Here is a 27,119-nt window from a genome sequence, read left to right as displayed (position 1 = left end):
GCTGAGTGATGCTTTCCAAGCCTCTAGAAGCTCGGGGCCCTGGCTGACCCAGGTCAGGATGAAAATCTGGGCAGTGCTGGTAGAAATCTGCTTTGGGATATTGTTAATTATTTTACTCTTTGTTATGCTCTCTGGTTCTGTGTTTAAGACCATGTTGGTGGGCCAAAATTAACCTCCTTATTATGGTCAGTCAGGACTCCTTAGGGCTTACTCCGGGACTTAAGAGGAGTTTCTTGGCTCTTTCTAATCGGTCATGACATCCGAGATGGGTCAGGGTCTTACTGATCACATGGCTTTCCTGGAACCAGTGAGGACCTTCCCTTCTAGAGTGACCCTCATGGAGAAGGTGCATTGGTCTGAGTCAGGCCTCTGGGTCTCTAGTCCTTTCTGATCAAGATGACAGTGACATGTCAGAGCTGCAGACCCTTTTAGAGAGCCTATGAAGACTGCTCAGTGTTTCAGAGACAACCGAGGACCTGTGTTGGATAGTTCACAACTATCTGTAACTCCATCTCTGTGGGCCCAACACCCTCGTCTGGATTCTGCAGGCATAGCTCACACATACATTTTGAAATAATAAAAGTAAATCTTAGAAGACATGAGGTTTTTAAGAACATAGCTACAAAATTTGTACTTAAAACATTTTTTAAAAATATGAGATAGTGAATTTTAATTCACTGTGTCTTTTTGTGAGAGATTTTTGCTATGTGGCTTTAAATTCATGATCTTCCAGCTTCTGTCCCTGACCACAGGCCTAATAATAGTGTATTACTACCATACCTGCCTGCTTATGTGTCTTAAGTTTTTAAAAAGTTTTGTTTGAATTAGTATTCAGATAAAGGTTTTTTTTTTAAGCTTTGTTTTATGGGTATTTTGCCTGGTCTGTGTCTGTGCACTGTATGTGTGCAGTGCGGCAGAAGCCAGAAGCATACATCAGATGTCCCAGAACTGGAGCTACAGAGTTTGTTAGCCTTCATAAGTGCTGAGATTTGAACCCAGGTCCTATGGAGGAACAAACTGCTTTTAACTGTAAGACATCTTCCAGCCTCCCAAATGAAGTTTGGTTTTGTTTTTTAAAGATGTATTTATTTATTTTATGTATATGAGTACTCTGTCTGTATGTACACCTTCAGGCCAGAAGAGGGCATTAGATCATATTATAGATGTTTGTGAGTCACCATATGGCTTACGGGAATTGAACTCAGGACCTCTGGAAGATCAGCCAGTGCTCTTAACTGCTAATCCATCTCTCCAGCCCCTCAAATGAAGTTTTTGTTTTTTCGTTTCAGTTTATTTTGGTTTGGTTTGGCTTTTTGAGACAAGGTTTCTTGGTATAGCCTTGGCTCTCCTGGATTTGCTTTGTAAACCAGGCTGGCCTTGAACTCACAGAGATCTGCCTGCCTCTGCCTCCCAAGTGCTGGGATTATAGGCATGCGCCACTGCACCTGGCCTTCAAATGAAGTTTTAAAGTAAACTAATTCTCTTAGAACCTCTGCTTCTCCTGTTCCTTTCGCCTTCCAGATTTTGCAGTCCTATCTCAGCTGTCCTTCAGAGATCTCACTGCCTGATCAGCCTTAGCTAGGAGCTCGACATTTTATTCCTTTTTTTGGCTTTTGCAAGACTGTCTAATTACTGGTGGTGCATTCCTCCTTCAGCAGGTATATAATGGTCTTTCCACTCACTCCTAAAGGTTGCAAAATGGCGAGATTCTAATTTGAACATTTTCTTATTTATTAGTAGGAGTATTTAAGTTAAAAGCATTTATACATGCATATTTATAGTGCTTTCATGCCTGGGTTGTCCCCTTCAAAGAACTGTCCTCAGAGCCCGCTCACTGTTCTCTTTAGTGACAGTTAGCTCTCCCAGTGTCATGAGCATCCTCGGTGTGCTTGCTGCTGCTGCAGCTGCTGCTGCTGCATGGTGTGTGCACTTTTATCTTTGGCCAGTCAGAACCTCGGGTTCTGAGGCAGGGAGCTTGGCTAGGTTCTTGACTGTCCTGCCTATTGTTCCCTGCCTCTGATCTGTAGTCACCATCATCCCGGGAGCCTTGCTTCCTTTTAAGTAGGAGTGGATTCTACAGGCTTACTTTGACTTGGATGCTTGTCACCAGGCTTGCTCAGTGGTGTCTTTTTGTATTTTAAAGATGGTCTTTATTTACTCAACTATTCTACCTTCTATACATTCTTTCTTTCTGAGAAAAAGCCCCGCATCTGTAACTCATCTTGTGACACTGTCTCTAGTCAAATACACTGAGGCATATACAGCATTAGTGCTAGAGCAGGCCTGCAGTCAGCAGTATATACAGTGTGTGGACCAATGTGGGTACGTTCTGTGCAAGAACTGTACTTAGATTAGGGACTCGAGCATTGGCAGAATTTGGTGTCCACTGGGTCCTGGGACAAGTCTCTCAGATCTAAGGGACAACTGAATTCTGCCCTCTACTCTAGCATCTCCTTTACCTAAGTACCGCATTGCAATTTTTAAAAATGATTTATTCCACTATTTGAAATAACATAAATTTGACAAAATGGCTCACTGGGTAAAGGCACTTGCTTGAGCTTGATCCCTCAGACCTACTGACTCCTGCACGCTGTCCTCTTCCTCTGACCTCCACATGCACACCACGCTCATGTGCATTGCCTCTTCCCCACAATACGTTTTCAAAAATTAATTTTAAAGTTTTTAAAAAAGAATGTGAACATTCTGTCTTTCCCACTCTCAGGTGAGCGATTGCTGACTCTACTGATTTTTACACCTCTCCTTTCCCTCAGTGTGTCCTGCACTGTGCTGTACCTGGAGTTTGGGCCGAGACTGAGGAGCTGCACTGTGCTCACGGTCTTGCTCCTCCACTGCGTGGGATTTGGGATAAATCCCATGAGAAGTGTGGGGTCATGCCAAGTGCTGAGTAACATTGCTGGGCTTGCCAGATTCTTCTCTGTATTCATTGTGCAGCTTTGAAGCTGCAGGAAACCCCATTGAAAAGGTTGTTGTTGAACAAAGGCTTTAGGGTGATGGAAAAGAACATGAGAAAAGAGGCAAGGAACCCCTTAGCCCAAAGCTGGCAGGGCTCTTCTTAACACACGAGATTCACCCAGGCAATCACAATGCTCCTGCCTGCTCTGACATAAAATCCTACAGCCTGCAGCCATTGAGATGGCTCCTCAGGTAGAGGCACTTACTATGTAAGCCTCATGACCTGAGTTCAGTTTCCAGACCCTGTGAGAGATGGCACAGTGTCAGCCGGCCCTGGGGAGCTTTCTCCTAACACAAGGCTCCCAGGTCTTAGTGCTGCTCCTGAAGAGGGTGGCACCAGGCCTTTCTGACTGTTACCAGCTGTTTGACCTTGGCCTTTGGGGAAGCACCCTCCCACCCAATGTCAGCTCCTGTCTACACAGAGGCTCTCCTTCACAGGCTGGCTTGAAGTTTCAAGGATGCTGGGCCAGAAGCCCTACAAAGGTTATTAGTGTTCTTGTCAAATTGCCCAAGAACTCCTCACCTCTTCCATGACGAGAGAACACAGAACAAGGAGCATCGGGAGCCCTTGCCACAGTGCCTCTGTTCTTGGGCCTCAGAGCTGTGAGATGTGCTGGCTGCTGGCTGTGAACCCATCCAGGGTGTTCTGTTGCCTGAGAGGCAGGACATCTACTTTGATGAGAAATGCTGTCTATTCTGCTTCTAGAACCTTCTGGCCCCACTCAAGTGTACGTGACCCTCCTCTTCTCTGAGTGTACGATTTTAAGTTGGCGTGGGCAAGGCAGGAATGTGTGCTCTCAGGCAGCCTCCAGTGCAGTTTCTGTCAGTAGATGTCTGCTCCGCCTCCCCTGGGGGAGCTCCTGGACTCTTGGGAGCTCCAGCAGCACACTGAGCCGTGTCCACCCTTCTCCAGGGCACAGCCATCCAGCTCATGCCACTCCTTATCCTACCTGAGCACTTGAGGGCCTTCGTGTCCACCCTTTAGTCTGGTCCCACTGTGCTTAGAGAGCTTCATCCAACGTGCTTCCGCACATCCCTGTAGCTGCCCGTGGACCAGGCCTGCTCCATCAGCTAGGGTCACTGTACTCCCAGGCCAGCCTCGACTCTGCCTCACTAGTCAGCTGTGGGGTCTGCAGGGAAGGAGGCCTGAGCTTATGACAGGGTTTAAGATGACCTTTGTGCATTGCTTTGGCAAATCCTCACAGTGCGTGGTCTGAGTTGGCCCTTGTCACAGCCTCCCTCCTGAGTCAGGACAGGAGAGCCGAGGTGTCCGGCAGGGTTCTTGGAAGCTGTGCTTCAGCAGCTGTGTTAGGAGCAGCTGGCCTGCCTGTCACAGCCTGCTGCCCGGAGGAAGCTGCTCTGACCAGGCCTTCACGATCCAGAGACACTCCCTTCTCTGCTGTGCTGTGTCAGGACTCTAGAAAGAAATGGTGCTTATTTAATCTACTCCTCTGGGAACAGAGATTTAATTCTTCTGGAAATTTCAACACTTTCCTTCAGCTTTCCACAATACTGATAGACATATGCAATACTAGGGTAGTTAGTAGTGGCGTGTGTTCTGAGACACTTATGGTCGCTTATCTTCACATTCTTTGCACGTGTGAATGCACAGGTATGTGGGGGGCGTGCAGATATAATGTTTGGCATCTGTGTACATCTGTGCACTGAAGTCAGAGGTCAACTTTGGGATCTATTCACCTGGTTTTTTGAGACAGTCTCTCACCTGGCCTGTAAACTCACCTCATGGTCTAGAGCTTCAGGGTCCACTCATTTTTCAGGAGGCCATGTGCCACCATGACAGCCTTTTTTACATGAGTTCTAGGGACAGAACTCTGGTCCTCATCTATGTAGGACAAGCACTTTATAGACTAAGCCATCTCCTCAGCCCTGTATTTATGTTCTTCCTCATTTATTGCAGAGCCTCAGTGGGGCAGAAGGCTTTTTTGTCTTATCAGAGTGAGGGCACTAGGGCTGCTATAGCAAAAGACCTCCACCCTGGTGGTGGGTAAGTGCCCAAGGTCAAAACAGTGACGGGCTGGGCTCTAAGCCCCTTTCTCCCTGCCTTATGAGGGGCCCATTTCCTCTGTGCCCACGTCCTGGTGGCTTCTTGAGCTTATATTTTCTGTTCTCATCAGGATACTGTTAGATTGGATTAAAGTTTGCACTCAAGACTTTGTTGCAACTGAACCATTACTTGGAAAGGCCTGATCATTCACTAAGGCTCTGTCTGTTCTGAAGTGCTGGGTTAGGACTTGAAAGACATTTGGATTTTAGAAGACAAAACTCGTTTCCTGGTAGGAGTGGGAGCCTGGTGTTAAACCCTCCAGTGTGTAGATGATACCTTTGCACATGACCTGTACCACCAAAGCAGGACACAGGCAAATGTGGGCTCCTTTCTCCAGGAGGCTGGGCTGAGAATCTGGTCACAGAGTTCTCTTCAGCCTTCTGGAGGCTAGCTGAAGAAGGCTCTGTCCTGAGAACGGGTCATGAGGAAGGCCTTCTGGGCAGGGAGGGAGCGCTGGGCAGCCATGCTCAGCTGGGTTGAGACAATAAAAATCTACAACCCTTCCAGAGGGAAAAGGGAACCTCTGGTTTGTGAAAGGCCAGACTGCACTTGATTAAAATAAAAACAGTCAAGAGTCAAAGAACTAGATTTTAATTCACTGAGCTTAATGATAAAAGAAAGACGAGGGGAGAGAGCGTGCGTGTGTGCGTGTGTGCCTGTGTCTGGCTTACCTTACTGTCAGCATACCCTGTTGACTGGCCCTGCTGGGGAGCTGTCCTTTCCCTTTCCTGTCTAGTGCACAAGCACAGGAAGAATAATGTGCAGGCGTGTGTTGTCAGTCAGGACTAGGCAAGCAGCTTTCCAGCACGCGCGAGCCACCTCTTCCAGGTATGCAGACACACCACTTCTCTCCCCGGAGCCTCGATACTGCAGTGTAATCTTCAGGGTCTGTTTTCAGCTCAGGATGGCAAAACAAGCAGCTGTGCTAATGGCTCCCATCAATTCCCAGTCTCCTCTTTAAAATCAATAAAGGCAGTTAGGAGAGTGCTTTCCTTAAAGAGGACCCTGAGCATAACGGTTTAGTTGTCTGCTGTAAACGGTTCCCTTTTCGCTTATGTATGTTATAGTCATGTTGTCATCTCAGGAGAGCCAAATGAATGGCATGCTGAGCACCAGTGTGAGGTCACGCATGTATCTTCCCAGGCCAGCCTTATGCCACACCTGTTTACCCCTAACTTTGCCAGGGTCAGGGGCTCCCAGATTAAGTAGCCAGTCTTGAGTTGGGGCATGTGCATTTCTTCCTCTTAGTTGGGGACGCCCCATGGGTGCCCTGTGTAATCACATAGAGTTTGCATTTCAGTGCTGTTAGCTCTGAGTGACTGGCTGGGGCAGGACTTCTCAGGCTTCCTTTGCTTGTGTGGAGAAAGTAGGAGATTGGGCTAAGCTGCCTCCAAAGCAAACCTCATTCTCTGTGAGAGCCAGAGCCCTTGTGGAGGCTCTGTGAAGGCCCCAGTTCAACCGTGCAAGTTAAGTGCTGGGGTTCCTGAAACCAGTCACTTATTTTAGGCACAAAACAGTCTTTCTTTTCTGTCTACTCTACTGAGTATAAAATTGCCTAAGAACATCAGCATCATCATAAACTATAAAGTATATTTTGCCTGTATTTATCTTAAAACAACATAACTATGGTTTCTCTTTGTTCCTGTTGTAGGTGCTGGAGATCAGAACTTATTTACCTCTATTTATCCGACACTTTCCCAGCAGCTTCCAAGAGAACCGATGGAATGGAGAAGGTACGGGATCTGTGTTTTGGCTGGACTCTTTCTGTAGCTCAGGAGCTGAAGACACAGGGAACGCCTCTGTTCTGAAGCCCAGGCCAGTGAACGGAGTGGCCTCCCTGAACTGTAAGGTCTTGCTGTTTAAGGTGGTTTAGTTTCTGTGTTCCTGGTGCTGGGCATTGGATTAGGCCTTTGCTTTCCTAACCTCATTGTGAACTTTTTTCTTTTGAGATAGAATTTTGTTACATGGTCTTAAGCTTGTATTGCTCCTGCCTCCTGCCTCCACTTAATGAGTAGTACACTGGGGTTACAGGCTGGACCTCTACTGTCTCTTGATTCATGTGTATGTGTGTGAGCACAGTGTGAGGTCACGCATGTATCTTCCCAGGCCAGCCTTATGCCCCACCTGTTTACCCCTACCTTCACCAGCGTCAGGGGCTCCCAGGTTAAGTAGCCAGCCTGAGTACTTAACCTCTTCTACTGAGCTGCATCCGAGTCTCTTTTTACTTTATATTTTGAAACAGCGTCTTGCTGAGTTTCTTAGGGTCACCTTGAACTTGTAGCCAAACAGGCCTTGTGATTCTCCTGTCAGAGATACTCGAGTACAGGAGATACCTGGCCTGCTACCCGACTTGCCCTGGACAGGGTTTGCTGCTGCTGTTTCAGATAGTAGATGACAGGTTTTTGAGTTAGAGTTCTATTTTGTAGAAATGGTGATGATTTTTTTTTCCTTGTTAATCAGTGACTTGAAAGTATGGGGTCCTTACGGAGGAAGCAGTACTCTTAGCATCTGCAGGTAGAAGATGTGGAATACAGCCGTGTTACCAGAGGCTCTCTCCGTCTGGACCCTTTATGTCCCCATAGCCTCTTTTTTTCCCCTCTGCACAGTCTCACTGTTTACTTTTGGCTGGTCTGGAGCTCACTATGTAGGCCGTGTTGGCCTTAGCCTGTGATAGGCCTCTGGTTCTTGTGCCCAGGTGCTGAGATTACAGGTGTGTCTCCTCAGAGAAAGATCTTACTTGGGAATTAGCATGAAACATGAAAGCAGGAGGCCAGTCAAAGCTACTCCTCTAGTTGCCCTGTTTTACCCACCCCTACCTGTGTGTGTGTGTGGGGCCAGACAGACAGACAGACAGACAGATATGAGTTGCCTAGTGACTTGCCCAAACAAAATCATTGATTGGGAAGTTGTGCTGATAAACTAGATAAAACTTGTGTAAAATGTGTGGATTGTGACTGGCAGGTCCAGGTGACCTGATTCAGAGTACTTGAAGTTTCCCATTGGTGTGATTCTGATTCTTGTGGTCTTCTGCTGTCAAACTACCCACTCTGCCCCACTGACAGGAAAGGCTGGTGTGGTGGGGTGTCCTTCCTGGCCTACTGACAGGAAAGGCTGGTGTGATGGGGTGTCCTTCCCGGCCTACTGACAGGAAAGGCTGGTGTGGTGGGGTGTCCTTCCCGGCCTACTGACAGGAAAGGCTGGTGTGATGGGGTGTCCTTCCTGGCCTACTGACAGGAAAGGCTGGTGTGATGGGGTGTCCTTCCCGGCCTCTCTAGTGTGTGCCTAGTATTTCTGTGCCTAGTGTAGTGTCTTGTTTAGCCACTAATAATATAACAAATACTCAATGCTGGAGAGAGCTCTTTGAGACATTTATTCAACAGTTGAAGAGAAGTGATGCTGTTAAAGGAAGAAAACAGTCAAGCAGATGGCCATGGGGAAGGGGGCTTAATCCCCGAGGAAATGGTGTGATCTGGAAAGGACAGCAGATAAGCATGTTACAATCCTCCCTAAAGACACAAGAAGAAATGTGCTCATGAAACAGAGGAGATTATGGGGGAAACAAAATAGAGAAACAACATGCAGCCCAGTCAGTGAGTGTGAAGGACTGACTAGCAAACATTCCCAGGACCGGAGCTTCTAAAGAGCACTACAGGCTGAGGTATTTACACGACAGAAATTTATTTGACGTGTGCTTCTGGAGGCCAGGAAGTCTGAGACTGCAGGATGGCTTCTGATGGGGGCCTTGACTGCATAAGTGTGACCCTGTTCCACAGTGGCAGCCTACTCCATTTCTGAAATGGAACTATTATATGTGCTATGTCACTGTCTCAACACCAGTGAAGTCTGGACTAAGTCTCCACACAGGAGCTTTGGAGAACAGCAGCGGAGAAAGTAGCTGCAGAGTGTGGACATTGTTGGGAGAAGAAAGATAAATGGGGAGGTTGAGAAAGAAACTCCAAGAACACTGAATCTACCAGTTTTATCAGAAAGACAAGTCTAGGGCAAGTGACGAAGTGTAGAACTTGGAAGGCGAGGGAGCGAGCAGGACTGGTAAGGAGGTTGGCAGAGGTGTAGACAAGGAACTCATACCCAGGGGTCCTACCTCTGTACAGTGACAAGGGCTCCTGGCTACCTCTGTTGAAGCCTGGAGGTTCCTTCAGAACAGAGCTCTAGGGCTCCAAGTCCAGGCAGCGAACAAGAGCCAGCACAGGCGGGGTTCTGTGCTCCTGGGCCTCTGGGCAGCCGTGTGAAGCCTGCTGGATTTGGTCAGAAGCCTCCAGGAAGCAGAAGTGCCTCTAGACTGCCAAGAGACCGGAAGCAGTGGCAGCGTCTCTGGGTGTAACTGAAGGAGGAATCCCAGCAGAGCTTCAGTCTCTGAATAAAAGGTTTGCACTTAACTTAGGTGTGATGTATGCAGCTCAGAGGATTTCAAGGTAAAAATGAAATCAATAGCAGAATGGAAAGAGATCGTAAACTTTGAAGCCAACAGAACAAAACAATGCAAAAAGGAAATTTGATTACTCACAGAAGACAGGCAGTAGAGAGCTTGCCAATAGAAACCCTACAGTGTGAGCGTGAGCAATCATAGTTAATGTAGACAGCCTCAGTTCGTTAAACACAGAGCATCATGGGAAAGATATGTTACAGAAAGCAGTAGGGACTCGCTGTGTGTGTAGGTGAGCTGCAGGTGGCTTATGGGGTCTGTGGCTGCTTTCCTGGGTGGGAAGGGAGGCTTGTGCCAGTTCTTAATTTGAGCTCAGCAAACAAAATCAGTTCTTTTCCACCAAAAATTCAGAAGGTCACAAAAACATTAGGGCTCTGAGAGTGTAAATAACTTCTATACTTTTGACACATGCGACACAAGTCTCACCTTTTAGAGTGAGCTCAGGGTAGGTTTCCCTGCAAGGGTACTGTTCTCACGAGTCCATGGCAGCCTTGCTCAGGTTAGCCCTTGAGCTGCTGTGCCTTTGAATAAACGAAAGGCCATTTGGAGAGGGGCCTCAGTGTGAGAGCTGTTTGTAATAGCCCATGCAGGGTTTCGGGCCAGTTTAAACTCAAGATTACATGGTTTTGAAATCCTAGAAATGAATGAATTCTGTATTGTCACAGCCCTCCTTTCCATTCTGTGCTGTTCAGTTGTTTTCTCGGTAACTTTTAAAAACTGTTTTAGGTCATATGGCCGGGCTCCAAAGATGATTCACCTGGAATCCAACTTTGTTCAGTTCAAGGAGGAGCTGCTGCCCAAAGAAGGGAACAAAGCCCTGCTCACCTTCCCCTTCCTTCACATCTACTGGACCGAGTGCTGCGTGAGTACTGGCTGGGCAGAAAGCCTGTCGTGATCTAGTATGTGGGACTGTGTTCTCCCTGGTGTTTTGTTGTCTGGGTTCCTCTGCCTGACAGGTAGTGTTGGGGCCCAGGTTTCCAAGTCATCTAAGTGTGGCTTTCCTGGGGAATCCTAGCATGGTTCTGGTAGCCATGGGTCGTCAGCTTGAACTTGTTCACCTTGTGTTGTCATGACCCCTTTTTTCCCCACTTCAGGATGTTCTCTACTTGGTAGGCCCTGTTCTTCACTCTGCTTGGCATTATAACTTTCACTTGTGCTTTATAATTGTGTATTCATGAACCCACATAGGATTCTCCTGCCACGAACAAAGGGGAAGTTCTGAGGGTTATTTCTTCCGGCCTAAGTAATAAAATAAGCACTTAGCAGTGTGTGAAGTACAGAAGTCATTTCCTCTGGGATTTTGAGGCTGCAGCAGTGTTTTTGCAACTTGAATGAGACAGGACTCTGGAGGCCTGTGCCTGGTTGCTCCTGCACTTGGCTCCATGCATTGTTTCTCAGGAAGTCACAGGACATGGGAGACAAGATGCTGTCTACCAGGCAAGCTCACTAGAGACAGGCCATCTATGGTTCTTACTGAAGATGGTCACACAGGGACTCTACCTGGCATGTTTCAGAGTTTGAGAAGGAAAGCAGATATATTACTAGCCACATATATAGTGTAGACCTGATAGAACCCTGGGAACCCTCCCTGAGTTCAAACCCCAGGTGTAGTGGGAAGCTGCCTCAACAGTAGGATGGCCATGCCACGCACACCCTATACATTCTTCTCTCTGTAACCGTGTTGTGAGGGGGAGTATAGAGATATGTAGGGATGATAGGACAAAAAGTAGATTATTGAATCTACTTCTCAACTTAAGGCCTTAATTTTTACTCACAAAGGTTAATTTTAATTCATTGGTATAAAAATTTGTTTATTGATACAAAATAAGTTTAATTTTGATACAAATTTAATATTATCTTCACACATTATATTTCTACTCTAATATAAAGTATTGTACATATACAGCTCAATTAATACATAGTTTACTTCCAATAGTCTGATAGTGTTATTGTAGGTTGTTTAGGACAATTAAGTAATACAGGTTAATTGTTGATTAATTCATAGTCATGTCAAGTATAAAAATACACATGCTCTGTTTAACAGATATAATTCTATAGATAGATATGATAAAATAGTTAAATAAGGACTTCAAAAACCTCAGACCTGCAAAATACGACATTTGAAAATATTTTTATTATTTTAAAGATTCTTTGACAATAAAACAGGTTAACTCCTGGCAACACACCCAGCCTCTGTAAAAAAGATGATAAACGTTAAAGAACCTCCTTGTGGAGATGGCTTTGAGTGTGACGAAACAGCCACTGGACAAAAATTCCCTCATTTCTCCCAAAGACAAAATTCTGCCTAAAAATGGACAAGCTTGGATACAGGCAGAGTTGATGGCCAGACTCTGCCAAGACAGGGTAAACAAGTCCTCAATGGTTCCTACTTCACAAATATGTCTGTCAGATATACTGGGCCAGAGGGCTAAAGATGATACTCCAACGTTATAGAGAGTTTTGGGTGTGTGTGTGTGTCAGGCTGTAAACTGTCTCTGTCATTTTTTCATTTTAAAAACTGTTAACTTACACTTCGTTTTACTCAGGTAGTTAAATTTATTTCTTCTCAAGTCTCTGATGGGGTTAAAGACTAGATAGCTAATTTTAAAATTAAGCTTAGTTTTTTAAAAGTAAAAAGATACTTTCAGGTCTAAATAGATACTTTTAGCTTCATAGATTTGAGCTTTAATAAATGTTTATTTAGGTTCAAAACTTTAGATTTACCAAATAAAATAGATAATATTTTCTCCAAGGTTGCCGAATACATTTTGATTAAAAATTAATATGTGTAAGTCTTACCTATTGGGTTTTATAATTTTTTCATAATTATACTTACTGGATATAAAAAATGGGCTTTTTTATTTAGACAGAAAAGGGAAGATGTTGGGAGATGGTCCGATGTATTTTGATGCTAATTACTGCTTACTGTCTCTGTGACTTACCATTTGCTTAATAAAAAGCCATCCCACCTGGGCAGGACAGAGTAGATAGGTGGGGCTAGGAGAGAAAGGAATTCTGGGAAGAAGAAGAGGGACCACCACAAAGACAAAGAAAAAAAGAGGAGAAAGGAGAGAGACCTAAAGCGAAGAGAGGAAGGCAGCCATGGGTTAGATGGAGGAGAAACACATATCCACAGCCCAGATAAAGAACATTAACAAGTATTTGGGATTATGGATGGGAGGTAACTTGATAAAAGTTATTAAAAACAGATGGCATGGGTTGGGGCAGGTATGTGATTCCTGCCCCACTATAGAAAATAGTTTAGAGGATTGATATCTGCCCTGCCCCAGGTTAACTAGGGCTATTTTAAAATATAACAAGTGTCTGTGTTTTAATTGATTGCTAGCCAGGCCTATTGATAATACATGTAATTTAAAAACAATATAACCCTTCATCTGCAATATCAGACTTGTTTTTTGTAGCGCTGGAAATCAGATCCAGGGCTTTGCATGTGCTAGGCAAGTGTATAACATCGAGATGCATCCCAGCCCAAGTGCAGTACTGGGGTTTTTTGTTTGGATTGTGAGTGGTGCTTTCATTCCATGTGTTTTCATATTAGTGTGTTCATGTGTGTGTGTGTGTGTGTGTGTGTGTGTGTGTGTGTGTGTGAGAGAGAGAGAGAGAGAGAGAGAGAGAGAGAGAGAGAGAGAGAGAGAGAGAGAGATGGGGGAGGGGAGCGAGAGAGCGCATACCTTCTCCTTTTTCAGTTCTTAACTGGTAGAATTGTTTTCTCTGGTGTTAAGAGGTCATGGCCACCTTTGCTCTCATCCTGACCTTCTTTGTGGGATGTCCCTAGCCTTTCTCCATTAATAGGGTTGGGGCACATGGTTAGCATGAAGGGAACAGCATCCAATCCCATTTTTCTCAAGATTTTACACTAGGAATGCAAGTTGATTTTTCCTAAAGGCATTTTAGATGTGGAAGAGGTAACGTCACAATTTCCAGCGTGTGTCTGAGTGCGTTGAGCTCTAGTAGTGGGCTCCCATCCACACAGACCTGCAGTCCTGGTGTGGCCCTCTCGCTCAGCCTTGTTTTCTCAGCATGATACTGGACAGTCCTTGCGGATTTTCTTTTCTCTGCTCACATGAGGTTGGTCTGTAACTTTTGTGATATCTTTCTGAGACTTAAGTATTGGTACCATTATTTTTATGTTATGTGTTTGAGTGTTTTGCCTGTATGTATGTATACCACATGCATACTTGGTGCCCACTGAGGACAGGAAGAGTGGGTGTTGGGTGACTTGAACTTGAGTTAAGGATAGCTGTGAGTACCCATGTGGGTTCTGGGAAACCAACCCAGGTCTTCTCTGAGCCACCTCTCTAGCCTCTCAATATAATCTTTGAGTCATAAAAGGAATTTGGATGTTTCTTTTTATTTTCTCTTTCTGAAATCATTTATGTTGCATTGGAGCTGCTGGCTGGAGGTTTGGGTATCTTGTGAGACTGTGAGGTCTCCTGGGAGTGCTTCCTCGGAAACTTCCTGGATCCCTTCCATGAAACAGGTCTGTTTCAGCCATCTGCTAATTTTGATAGTTTGCACAAATCTTAGTAAGTCTTAGTTAAGTTTTAACATTGTTTCTATTGAGCTGCATCAAGTGGTCTGTCCTGGCTTGGACTCCCTGTCCTCAGCTCTTATTTTGTGTGTCTGTGTTCTTTCCTTGATTAGATTAGCTTGTCAGAGATCCACAATTTCAATTTATTAGTCAGATTTACCATTAATCTGTTTTCTACCACATTCATTTCTGCTTTCATTTTCATATAGTTTGTTCTGTTCATTTTTTTTTTTTACATTTCTGAATGTATATCTTTTATTCTTAAACTTTTATTGACAGCAGATCTTTAAAGTTATGAATTTTCCTCTGGTTATTACTTTAAATATATCTTAATGTCTTGTTTTTCAGACATGGTAATTATTATTGTTGTTGTTATTATTATTTTGTGTGTGGGGTATTGGGCCTCCTCACACATTATAGGCAAGTGCTGTACCATTGAGCTATCTCCCAGCCTTTTAAATCGTTCTCACGCTTCTGTCCATCTGTCCTTCCTACCTACCTTCCTACCTTTCTTTCTTTCCTTCCTTCCTTCCTTCCTTTGAAAAACCAGAGTCTAAAAGTGTGTAACCCTGGCTGGCCTGAAAGTTGCTATATAGACCAAGCTGGCTTTGAACTCACAGAGATCCTCCTCCTGCTGTCTCCTGAGTGCTAGAATTAAAGATGAGGGCCACCACACCTAGCTTTTTCTAGGGTTACTTAGAAAGTGTTTTTTCAATTTCTACAAACAGTTAAGTTTTGCTAGTTTAATTGTATTTTGTTCACAAAGAATTGTTTATACTATTTCTGCTTTGTGTCACTTCATTTTTCTCTGAGACTCCATTTTCCAGATTGTGATGTTAAATGTGGGTCCGTTAGAGTTGTCTTCTTCTGTGTGATGCAGGCTCCCTTGCACTGTGGCTTGTGGCCTGTCTTTATGTGGTCTGCTGGTGGCATGTCTCTGATGCCCTGGCATGCTCCTTGATAGGTATGTTGGCAGTGTCAGGCACATGTGTCTCTAGCTAGCTTCATTTTTATGGGGTGAAGCGTGTAGTTTGCCAAAAATGGTTTCTAGATAGTGTAGCCTACTCAGGAAGGGTTTATGTCTAAAGTAAGAATTGATCTTCCCTTAATTTTCTTTGGTAACTCTGTATCTTGTCACATGTTTGGTCTGGAAGCTGCAAGTTGTTTTTCTGCAGGTGGGAGCTATAGGACTAAATGGACCACAAACAGACTTACAACTGTCTACATGACAGCAAATTGCATGGCACCATTTTCCTAATAGCCTCTTCCTCTCCATTGATTAGAAAGCTCCACTCTATTTAAGCCATGTCCTGTGTGTACACCAGTGTGGATGCTTCAGCTCTGTTGACTGCTGTCTGCTGTGGGTCCGAGTCAGTCTTCTCTTACATATGGTATAGTCTGTTCTTTTAAAAATAAACCTTTGCTGACACACATTTTTCTCTTCTGTATGTCAAGTGTGTAAGTTGTGTTTTCTGAAAATGCTTATTTCCGTATGCCCTGCCCCACGTGCTCTTTTCTGCGTGCCAGGGACTTTCCTCTGTTAAGATCTGGATTTTTTTTTCAACTTAAAAAATATTATAATGTATTCAAATTACATCCCTATTGTTATCCCTCATTTGTATCTTCCTGTTCCCACCCTCCCTCCCTCTTTTGGGCATTGGTTCTCTCGTGTCACCATGTGGGTCCTAGGGATCCAACTCTGGCTGTCAGTGTTGGTGCAAGTAGTACCATTTCCACCTGAATCTTGATTGCTTATTATAAGAGGTTGTCAGGAGCAAGCTGGCAGAAGGTAGCACCGACTTCAAAGCCTTCCTTTAGTCTAGTCTTGGAGGGAGAGCTGTGTGTAGACCGGGGCTCCTAATCCTGTCCTGGCCCCTGCTTCCTGGGGACCTCACAGTGCTTTGTTCCATTTTACATAGTCCAGAGTGCTTAAAACAAGGAGCCGCCCTTCACCTTTCCCAGACTGGTTTCCATTGGGTGCTCTTAGTAGCTGTGGTGTTGACTGGTTAATTTTCTCTGACTGGAGGGTTACTTCAACTGTTTTTTCACACTGCAGATCCCTATGTGGTCAGTTCTTTCAGCTTTCATGTATGAAAAAGTAATTATCTTTTTGTTTTGTTTTGTTTTTGTTTGGAGATAGGGTCTCTCTGTGTAGCCTTGGTTGTCCTGGATTCACTTTGTAGACCAGGCTGTTCTCGAACTCAGAGCGATCCGCCTGCCTCTGCCTCCCAAGTGCTAGAATTAAAGGTATGTGCCACCGTGTCTGGCTTGAAAAAGTAATTATCTTACGTTCATTTTGAAGGCTGTTTTTACAGGGTAGGGAGATGTAGTTTGACAGCTACCTGTCCTTTTCTTTCCAGAGCTGCTGCTTCTTTACTTTGTTTCATTCTGTGTGTATGTGTTGGTGTATGTATGTGCACCTCCTGTGTGCAGGAGCCTGCCCAGGTCAGAAGAAGCACGGTTCCCCTGGAGTTTCAGGAGGTTGTGCGCTGCCATGTGGGTGCTGGGAAGTAAGCCCAGGTATTCTACAAGAGCAGTAAGTGCTCTTACTCCCTGGGCTATCTCTCTAGCTCCTTTCTCAGAGCTTCCTGAAGATGCTTTATGGTGGAACAATAAAATCAACAGGTGTCCGCATCAGCATTAAGAATGGCTGAAAATCCAAAGAGCACTGGAGTGAGACATGAGGAGGAACTGTTAGAGGAGAGGGAGGGCCTGTAGAGAAGGCTCAGCCATAAAGCACTGGTTGCTCTTCCGGATCCCCAGCACCAACAAGGTAGCTTATGACCATCTGTAACCTTGGTGCCAAGGCATCTGACTCTATCTTCTGGCCTCCATGGGTACCAGACATATTTGTAGTGCACAGGCAAACATGTGGACAAAACACTCATCCATTCATATAAAATAAAAGCAAATAAATTATATTCATTTAAGAGATGTATGTGTATTTAAACAATAGCTGTTTCTAAAAGTGTTAACTCAGAATTTTGAATTGAGTTAAGTATTTTTTGTTGGGGGCTGGAGAGATGGCTCAGAGGTTAAGAGCACTGGCTGTTCTTCCAGAGGTCCTGAGTTCAATTCCCAGCAACCACATGGTGGCTCACAACCATCTATAATGAGATCTGGTGGCCCTCTTCTGGTGTTCAGATGTACATGCAGGCAGAGCACTGTATACATAATAAATAAAATCTTTTTTTAAAAAGTATCTTTTGTTGTTACTGAACTCAAGGCATATGCTAGACAAGTGCTTCAAAGCCAGCCCAAGTCCTTGTGCCTTGCTTTTAGATTTTCTAAGTGTAAATGTAATTGTAAATGTGGTACGTAGGTGTGCTAGTGAAGAAGAGCAGCCAGCAAGAGGGTATCTGTGCTGTGGCTTCTTGGCTTCACTAGGGAGTGGAGCTTTCTCTGGCCATGGCTCTGTGGGGAGGGGAGGGGTGCTCTCTGGCCACTTGGGTCAGCCCTAGGAGAGAGAAGTGGAACTGAGCTTGAGTTGAGCAGCTTCCTGCCAGCTCCTGTGAGGTGGGACAGCATGAGAGAGCCAAAGTGGTCTTCTCTCGTGGCTTATGTGGAGAATTCAAGGGGCACTGAGGTTGGTCAGGACCCTAGGGCTTCTGGAGGGCTGAGGGCTATAGGGCAGCTGTTGGGAGGCCAGGCTCCTGGCTGACTCGTGACAGTGTCAGCCTTGTGGGCCCTGGGCACAGAACCGTCACTGAAGTTCCTCCTCAGCTTATGGGCAGTGTCACCCTGGGTGACCTCCTCAGCTCTCTAGTCCTTGGTGCTGCATCTTATGTGTTTGAGTGCCAGAATGTGTGGGGCTGAGACAGACATGAAACTGAGCATGGCAGTCAGGCTCGGTCGGGCTCTGGGCTTCTCCCCACTCCTGGTCACTCTCTGGCTGCCCCTGTGTGTTAGCATGCTGTGGCTAGTGCCTCTGTGATATTGACACTCTGGGCCTAGAAATGAAGGGCACTGGGAGGCTCCTCTTTACTGTGACTTATTTATTTCTAGGATACTGAAGTGTACAAAGCTACGGTGAAAGATGACCTCACCAAGTGGCAGAATGTTCTAAAAGCTCATAGCTCTGTGGACTGGTTAATAGTGGTAGTTGAAAATGATGCCAAGAAAAAAAACAAAACCAACATCCTTCCCCGAACTTCTATTGTGGACAAAATAAGGAATGACTTCTGTAATAAACAGAGTGACCGGTAAGTGTGTCTTGCATTTTACCCATTTTCATGTCAGTGACAGTTGACTCAGCCAGTCTAGAAAGCTACAGAGGGGTGCTGGACCCCCTCCCCAAAAACCATCCTCTGCAGTTCTGCCCTAGCAGGTCATCTCCAAGTGTGCAGCCTAGGTGGAAAGGCTTCTGGGCCAAGTAGCCCTGGGGAGATCAGTCCTTGAATAGTTTAGAATTCCCTAAACTGCTTTTTACTGGTGGGACACGTATTTCTCTCTTTATAGTCTACTTGCTAATCCTGGACGTGTTGGAGCACAGAGTTGGTTCATCTTGCTGTTTGTTAGCAGCTTAATAAAAGACTTGTTAAGGAGAACTGTTGATGCCCATTGCATCAAGATTTTAAAATCATTTCTGAATTTGGATTTATTTGGATCATGGGCACAGTCTCCTTGCAATTATATTGCGTCACATCTGTCTGTCATCTGTATTTGTCCTATTTCTTAATGTTGTCTTTGCTGAGTTGTAGTGCGGTGGTAGAAGCATATCTATGGGGAGGGCCAGGGCTCGTTGCAGGGGCCTCCCAGGATGTACTGCAGTCATCAGTGGAGTGGGCTAGTGTGGAGAGATGTCCGTTAGCGAGAGTGTGCTGGAGGAAAGAGCAGAGCATGGCATGCTTGGTGACCCAGACTGAGTGAGAGGAGTTGAAGCCAAGTGTTGCGATTGGGCCCTGGTCCTCCTGTGCTGAGCTGAGGTATCTTAGTTCCATTCTGTCAGCATAAGGAGCTTGGTAGAGTTTGTGCGGCCTATGAGGATAGGGTTTGGGAGCTGAGGGTGGTGTGGCTCCCGCATCACAACCAACCCTGCAGGTTCACTCCATTTCAGTCCCTCTCTGACTCCTGTCCATTCTGCTGCAGACTTTCCTGGAGACTTTTGCCATGCTTCCCGCCCAAGCAGCAGTGCACTGCGGGCCCTCCCTGACGGTTTTCAATGACAGGAAGCAGGAGAGGCAGTGGGAATCTGGGAGGAAGGCTCAGCAGGGCAGGTGGTTTGTGCCCCAAGGTTTCCCCAGACTGCCCTTCATGTCTTTGCAGGTGTGTTGTCCTCTCTGACCCCTTGAAGGACTCTTCTCGAACTCAGGAATCCTGGAATGCCTTCCTGACCAAACTCAGGACTCTGCTGCTTATGTCTTTTACCAAAAACCTTGGCAAGTTTGAGGACGACATGCGGACCTTGAGGGAAAAGAGGACGGAGCCAGGCTGGAGCTTCTGTGAATACTTCATGGTTCAGGTACTGGCCTCCTTCTGACTGCATGAGGCAGCTCTCAGGCTAGTTGCTACTGGCTTTCGGAGCCAACCATGTAGCTGCCAGAGTGGCTGTCCCATTCCTCTGCTGTAAGTGGAAGATGACCACGGTCTCTGTGGGTCTCTTGCTGCCTTGAAGCTCAGCACTGCCCCACCTAGTCTGGTCCTTGGCCTCACCTTGGTTTTGCTTGGACACAGGGACTTCAGAAGTCAGCTGTGGGTTAGGCAGAGGGGCCCAGCACTGGGGACTGACTGATATGGCTGTCCAGATGCTGGGGTGGAGGGATGACTTTCTGGGGACATGCCATGGCTCCCAAGAGTGGATGATGTTTAGCTGCTTCTCTACTGGAATTCACCAGATTATTTAGGCTTTTGAAACTGTTGTTTACAATCAGTCTTTTGTTTTGAAGAGGAAATTCCTGGAGGCGCAGAAGAAGTGTGGCTTTGGGGTTCATGTGATGTAGAACAGTAGTAATGCAAGGACAGGAGTCTTGCTTTTAGGGTTATCTGTCCCCCCTACCACCACACACACACCATCTTTTAACTGGGAAAGCATAAGCTTCATGTTTACCTATCAGTCATATGTTCATTACTGAAGAATTGACATATTTTGAATAAGTGGAAGACTCATTCTGATTAGAATTTTGATTTTAATCTCTTATTCTGAAGCATCTGCCTAAGGGATATCAGGAGGGCTTGGTCCAGGTGAGGAGATTTGAGTGTGTTCATCACGCTCTGTGTGGCTGCACACCTTTCTGGCGGCCCTATCTCCTTGCTTTGAAGCCTAGTAAGCTTAGTCTGGGAATTACAGACAAGGAAGGCATGGCCAGCTGAAGTCAAATGCTGGATTAGGGTGGAGATCATCTTGAACCTGGACATGATGGATGGGTGCATGGGGGAGGGGGGTTGAGTAGATGGGTGGAAAGGTGCATGGCTAGCAGGGCTGCGTAGGCAGGTGGAGGGATGGGGGGGTGGCTTCATGGATGCATAGGTGGGGGGATAAATAGATGAGCAGATAGGTAGAAGAGTGGGGGGATTGATGGATGAATGAAGAGTTAAGATAGGGTCTGGGGAGATGGCTTAGCAGTTAAGAGCAGTGGCTGCTCTTGCAGAGGACCTGGGTTTGGTTTCACCATCAACATGGCAGCTCACACTGTCTGTAACTCCGCCTCCAAGGAGGAACTGACACCTTTTTCTCTAGCCTCCTTTGGTGAAACACCCATATATTTTCTAAAATCCTTGGAAGGCTGTCTAGTTACTAGTATTGTACAAACCATGATTTCAGAATTTGAGAATGGTACTACAGCTACATGAGGTGTTAGTGTGGCAGGAAGCTAGGAATGCCAAACAAATCACTGTTTTCTTGGCAACATTTCGTTAAGTCTAAAAGTAAGAAAGTAATGTGAAGTGAATAAGGAAAGAGCCCCACAAATGCTGTGCCATGCCATGGCTTGAGGACATTGTGCTCAGTGAAAGGAGCCTGCCTAGGACAGTGTTGCGTGCTGCTGCCTAGGCAAGTTTCCTGAAGTAGCCTACTTCTCAGATGGGCTGGGAACAGAAGTTACCAAGGCCATCGAGGTCAAGTTGTGTAGTAGTGACAGATCTATAGCTTCAGGGGATGGAAAGGTTATGGATGCTGCTTATATAAACGTGTGAATGTACTTTACCCTGCTCTACAGTTAAACTGATGCAGACCAGCCAGGCATGTAGTCCTGGTATTAGAGACTGGAAGCAGGAAGATCAAGTTTGAAGCCAGCTTGGGCTACAAAGTGAGAACCTGTTTTGAAAAGAATAGCAAATGTCACAATCGAAAAAAACGATTGATTAAAAAAAAAAGAAAAAAGAAAAAGAATTAATTTGTTGCAGTGTTCAGCCTGCAAAGCACTTGATTTTAAACAGCTGGGAGGGGAGAAGTCGGGAGAATGCATCAGTATCTGTGTGAGACACTGACCATCCAGCATTGTTTTCAGGGTCAGCGGTACACAGAACTGGAGGGGGTCCTGAGCTTCAAAGGCTAAGCCAGCTGCTCCTCTGCAGCCTCCCTCTGGGTTCCAGGTAACAGCTGAACTCACAGCCTAGTTTCTGTACCAGAGTGTGTGTGCTGCAGGAGCTAATCCTTGTTCAGAAACCCTGTGCAAGGAACGTTACCATCCAGATACAGTCAGGTGAGGAACCTGAGGCCCAGCTGCAACTTGGAGAGCTGGTGAGGCTGGAGGCTAGATCTGAAGTGGGCTGTGGATGTACAGACCACTGTGACCAGCTGTGCCCAGTGCTGCTGGAAGGCTAGACCTGGGCTTGGTTTTCTCCTCCTTTCTGTTCTCCATCCTTCTTTGTGAGTTCTGATGTGGTGTTGTGGAGACTTGGTGATCACTGGCTGAGCCTCTTTCACAGCACTGTCTGCCCTGCATGGCTGATGTGCTTTAGGAGCTAACTGGTGCTTTTTGGTGCTAGGAGGAGCTTGCCTTTGTCTTTGAGATGCTGCAGCAGTTTGAAGACGCCCTGGTACAGTACGACGAACTGGATGCCCTGTTCTCTCAGTATGTGGTCAACTTTGGAGCTGGCGGTGAGTAGGTGTTTCAGCCACCAAACTGTTGCTCAACAGTTTCCCCGCTTTTCATTTCAGCTGGTCTGGTCTGCAGTTAATCATTTATTGTTGTTTTATGCAGTTATAAGGGGTATTCTCATTCCTATTGGAAATAAAATAAGAAATAATTAAGAATTAGTCAGTGTCACTTTTAGAAGAATTCTCAAGTAGTAAAAGCGCTTACAAAGCTACTTTCAGGTTCTATAGCTTCTGAATCGGAGAGTAGATGTCCTCCCCCGTCTGCGGTCCGCAGAGTTCCTTCTGTGGTTCACTGCGGTGCTATTGCAATAGCACCATTGATCTTTCAAGTGCTTAAGTAGTATTTTACATTCTTCTCTTAAAATTGCAAAATTAGCACAGTGAAAACACATATAGAGCAAACAATTGAAAGGTGAGAGTAGGTCAGTGGGTAAAGTGACTGCACTAGTGCAGGATGCACATCTGGTTAAGCACATGGCCCTGATTTGAGTCTCCAGAACTCATCTGCAGTAGTGCTTGTTTAGAGGCCTGAGGCTTGCCTCCCTGGTCAGCCATGCTGCCCAGTCAGCAAGCTCAGGGTCAGTGAACAGCCCTGCCGTACAAACCCAACACTGATCTCTGTCCTCCACATGTACATGCACTCATGTGTACACATACAAACAGGTATCCACCTATACACAAAAGAGAGCCAGGACTACACAGAGAAACCTTGTCTCAAAAAAGAAAAAGAAAAGCCACCACCACCACCAACAACAACAACAAAAATAACCCACTATCATATTTTTGAGACTTTTAGAAAAAATGTTTACATTTATGTGTACGTGTCTGTGTTTCTGTGTGTATGCACATATACGTGCAGGTACCTAAGAAAGCCAGAAAGAAGCATTGGATCCCCTGGAGCTGGAGTTACAGGCAGTTGTGAGCTAACCTCATGTGGGTGCTGGGAACTGAGCTCAGTCTGCAAAAGTAGCAAGTGCTCTTCACTGCTGCGCTATCTCTCCAGCCCCTTACTGAGACATTTTTCTTTCTTTCTTGTTAGCACTGTCATGGAATCTCACCGAGCTGCCTAGTCAAGTGCCAAGGTGTTTTTGTTAACAGATGCCCAGTTTCTCAGCTGCCTCCTGAGAGTCTTTTCAGATGCCCCCTGGTGCTAGCCTGTGGTTGTTTTGTCATTGCCCACCCAACCCCTGGGCTAAGCTAGACATGTTTTTAAGAACCTTGTTCCTGTGTCTGAAGGGAATAGGGTTATCCATGAACTGTGGTACCAGTTGAGAACCTGCTGGGACAGTCGGCACACCTGGGCCTGCCCTGGTTGTGAGATGGGTCTCACTCATTGACTCTGCTCCAGAGCAGTCCTTAGGTAATAGTTTGGATAGCTTACTCTGCTAATATCCAGATACAGTCCAGAACCAAATAAAACATTTGCTAATTAAACTATAGGAATTAGGAAGATAAACTATTCCTCACACCTATTTTTTTTTTAGGATTTTTAAAAAATGTGCATTGGTGTTTTTCCTACATGTGTGTCTGTGTGAGGATGCCAGATCCCCTAGAACTGGAGCTACAGACAGTTGCAAGCCGCCGTGCAGGTGCTGGGAACTGAACCCGGGTCCTCAGGAAGAGCAGCCAGGGCTCTTCACTGCTGAGCCAGCTCCTCAGCCCTTCCCACATTTATTTTTATGTTACGTATCCATATAAGATGCACACCACTCTTAAGTATAAAATTGTTCTTACACTTCACACAATTTTGGTTTTTTTTTTTCCCTCAGTTTAAAAATAAATGTGGGGCAATTTAAAATCTAAAAATAAGCCGAGGCCAAGAATGTAGTTGAATGAAAAGATTGCTTCAGTGTGGACTTGTGGGCCACCTGGGGCCAGCACAGCTTTGAACTCAGTTAGGATCCTGCCCTCCTGGGCCGCCCTTGGGATGGGAATGAACTCAGCTTCATTTGCAGCAGGAGTGGGCATGGGCACGGAAGGGCATTTGAGAAAAGGGATGGCTGAGACACCCCACCCCCACCCCGGGAGGTGTCACCTTCCTAGAGGCATGAGTAGAAGATGGCAGTGACCATTAAACACCCAGCCTGACAAAGGGAACTGCCTGTGTGGCACTACCCAGGCTTGATGCAGTGACTCCAGCTAGATGACTACAGTGGTTGTGGGAAGGGAGGCCGCAAGCTGTGGCTGACATGTCAACTATTGAGTGACGTCAGTCACCAGGCTGTGCATGGAGTGGCCATGAGGTTAAGTGATTTTTTTTTATGCAGATGAAATGACTTGTTATTATAGATTTGTGTTTTAAGATCATACTTAGTATTAAGGCTGTACTGTAGACTTGGAAACCTTGTTGGGAAGCTGACAAGAAGTGTCTTTCCTCTGGTTGCTGCACCTTCTTCCCTGTTCCTTTATCATGTCCTCTGGTACCTCCTCTCAGGGGGCTGATGGGGGAGCTATGAAGTGAGCAAGGCAGCAACTCCCAGGATGGTCAGGAAGTCACTTTGCTCACTGACATGGAGCTGAGGTGTCCACAGCTCTACAGCCTGTGAGCATCAAGGTGGCTGCCTTACTCATTGTACACCTGCACAGGACCTCTGGGCATGGCAGATGCTGTGAACTGTGTCCAGCTAGGGATAGGATGATCCAAATGCGTATGCTTATGGGAGCCACCCCATCTCAAAACACTAGCTGATTGGCGGGGCAGTGGCCTATGGTAGCTGCTTGGAAAGCTGCTTGTTCCTACATGAGACCTTGAAGTCCTGGGCAGGAGCTTTAGTTAGGTGAGGCGCCTGTAGTCAGCGTCTCTCATGATGTGTGTTTGTTTAGATGGTGCCAACTGGCTGACTTTTTTCTGCCAGCCGGTGAAGAGCTGGAATGGACTGGTGCTCCGCAAGCCCATAGACATGGAGAAGCGGGAGTTGATACAGAAGCAAGAGGCCACTCTGCTGGACCTGCGAAGCTACCTGTTCTCCCGCCAGTGTACCTTGCTCCTCTTCCTGCAGCGGCCGTGGGAGGTGGCTCAGCGTGCACTGGAGCTGCTGCACAGCTGTGTGCAGGAGCTGAAGCTCCTGGAAGTGAGTTGGCCGCTCTCCCCACTTCCTGGGAAGTGTGGGAACTTATGTCTGTGAGGAAGCCAGTGAGTGGTGGGAGGGCTTGAATTGTTAGCCATAGTGATAGAAAACCTCATCCCATAGAGAATGATTCACCTAGGGGATCTTAAAATAATCTTCACTGCCTGGCATCATGCATACTTTAGTAAGATGGTGTTTCGGTGACCTCTTCATCCAGGAAATTCACATGTGCATACATAGAATGTCAGATCCACAGTACCATTTCTCAGTTGAGACCTCCAAAGTGTTTCACCTAGAGCCATAGGATATTGTTATAGAACAGTCACTGTCCCCACCCAGGGCATGTCATCCCATGACCTGCTGTGGGTTGCCCAAAGCAACTGACCTAATCAGCTCAGGGAAGTGCTCTTGACTTGCAGCTTTAGAGATTCTCAGTCCATCCTGACAATGAGAGTGTATGCTGGAGGCTCCTCACATCTCAGGGTCAGGAAACAGAGAACAAGCCAGAACTGGGGGCCAGGCTGTAGCCTTCAAGAGTTTGTCTGTAGCGACCTGCTCCAGCAGCTAGACCCCATCTCCCAAACGTGACACAGTCTCCCAGATAGTGCTGCCAGCTGGAGGACAGTGCAAAACTGGGATCTGTGGGAGATGCTTCAGCTTCAGGACATATTTGCCCCTAATTTGCTAAAATGTTGGTAAGACACTATTTCATAATACAGTAACATTTTTGTGTACCCCATAATAGTAAATGACAGGCCCTACATGTTTCTGAAATAATCTTTAAAAATTTATGCATTTTGTGGACATGTGTGAGGAGGGTGCATGCTTGTGGTTGAGTACCTATTGCTTTCCACCACATTCCTTTAAGACTATCTCTTGGGATAGGAGAGACAGTGGCTGAGGGCTGAGTTAAAAGCACTTCGTCAGGCCTGGAGAGACGGCTCAGAGGTTAAGAGCACTGGCTGTTCCTCCAAAGGTCCTGAGTTCAATTCCCAGCAACCACATGGTGGCTCACAACATAATGAGATCTAGTGCCCTCTTCTGGCATGTAGGTGTACACCCTGGAAGAATACTGTATAAATAAGTAAGTAAGTAAATAAATAAATATAATAAAAGAACAAAAGCACTAGCTGCTCTCCCAGAAGTCGCAGGTTTGAGTCTCATCACCCACATGGCAGCTCTTAACCATCTATAACGCTCGTCCCAAGAGATCTGATGCCCTCTTATGGCCTTGTTGTGTACCAGGCACACATGTGGCTTGTAGATATACAGACAGACAAAGCAAATCACTCATTCACGTAATACAATTAAAAGATTTTTTAAAATAAATTAATAAAAGACATGGCCTCTCAGTGAAGTGGAAACTCACCCTTATGCTTAGGTGGCTGGTTAGTGAGCTCTCAGCATCCACCTACCTCCACCCCACACCCTCCCATTGCGAGGTTGCCAGCCATGTCTGGCTTTTTATGTGGACACTGGAGGGTTTGAATTCAGGTCCTCGTGCTTGCATAGGAAGCACTCTTACCTAGTAAGCCATCTCCATAGCACTCCCTGCTTTTCCTCCTCCCCCTCTCCCTCCTCTCCCTCCTCCCCCTCCTCTCCCTCCTCCCCTTCCTCTCCCTTCTCCCCTTCCTCTCCTTCCTCCTGCTCTCCCTCCTCCTCCTCTTCCTCCTCCTTCTCCTCTCTCTCCTCCTCTTCTTCCTCTTCTTTCTCTTCCACCTCCTTGCCTCCTATTTTTTCCAATTTTTTTCACCATTTTTTCTTACCTAAAATATATAATCAAGTAAGTAGAAGAAATAATTATCCACAATGAAACATGATTCTCCTGGATGCCTGTGGTGACTTGGTGGAGAGCCTCTGCTTTAGGAGCTCTCTGTTTTGCCAGCTCCAGATGAATCTCTCGGTCCTCCAGAGGTCCTTCTTCCCCCGTGTGTACCAGAGGAGATGGCATGTTCATCTCAGACTTACAGCCTGTGGTG

General features: G+C 46.1%; 1 protein-coding gene across 3 annotated transcripts in view; it reads left to right on the top strand.

Annotated features, from left to right (window-relative positions):
• Positions 1 to 27,119, top strand: part of TRAPPC10 (trafficking protein particle complex subunit 10) — a 58,703-nt gene that overhangs the window by 7,325 nt on the left and 24,259 nt on the right. For 2 of the 3 annotated variants that reach the window (XM_084752459.1, XM_084752458.1), the window contains exons 2-7: positions 6,690 to 6,771; positions 10,209 to 10,344; positions 18,040 to 18,236; positions 19,300 to 19,495; positions 21,961 to 22,072; positions 24,896 to 25,143. In XM_084752459.1, the coding sequence (XP_084608585.1) occupies positions 6,690 to 6,771; positions 10,209 to 10,344; positions 18,040 to 18,236; positions 19,300 to 19,495; positions 21,961 to 22,072; positions 24,896 to 25,143 (971 nt within the window). Of the gene's footprint in view, positions 1 to 6,689; positions 6,772 to 6,862; positions 6,883 to 10,208; positions 10,345 to 18,039; positions 18,237 to 19,299; positions 19,496 to 21,960; positions 22,073 to 24,895; positions 25,144 to 27,119 lie in introns of those variants that run through there. The other variant, XM_084752460.1, reaches the window with a different exon arrangement.

Source organism: Acomys minous (assembly GCF_964271855.1).
Source record: "Acomys minous genome assembly, chromosome: 13".
NCBI lineage: Eukaryota > Metazoa > Chordata > Mammalia > Rodentia > Muridae > Acomys > Acomys minous.
Note: the sequence above shows the minus strand (reverse complement) of the source record. Positions and strands in the feature narration are given on the sequence as shown.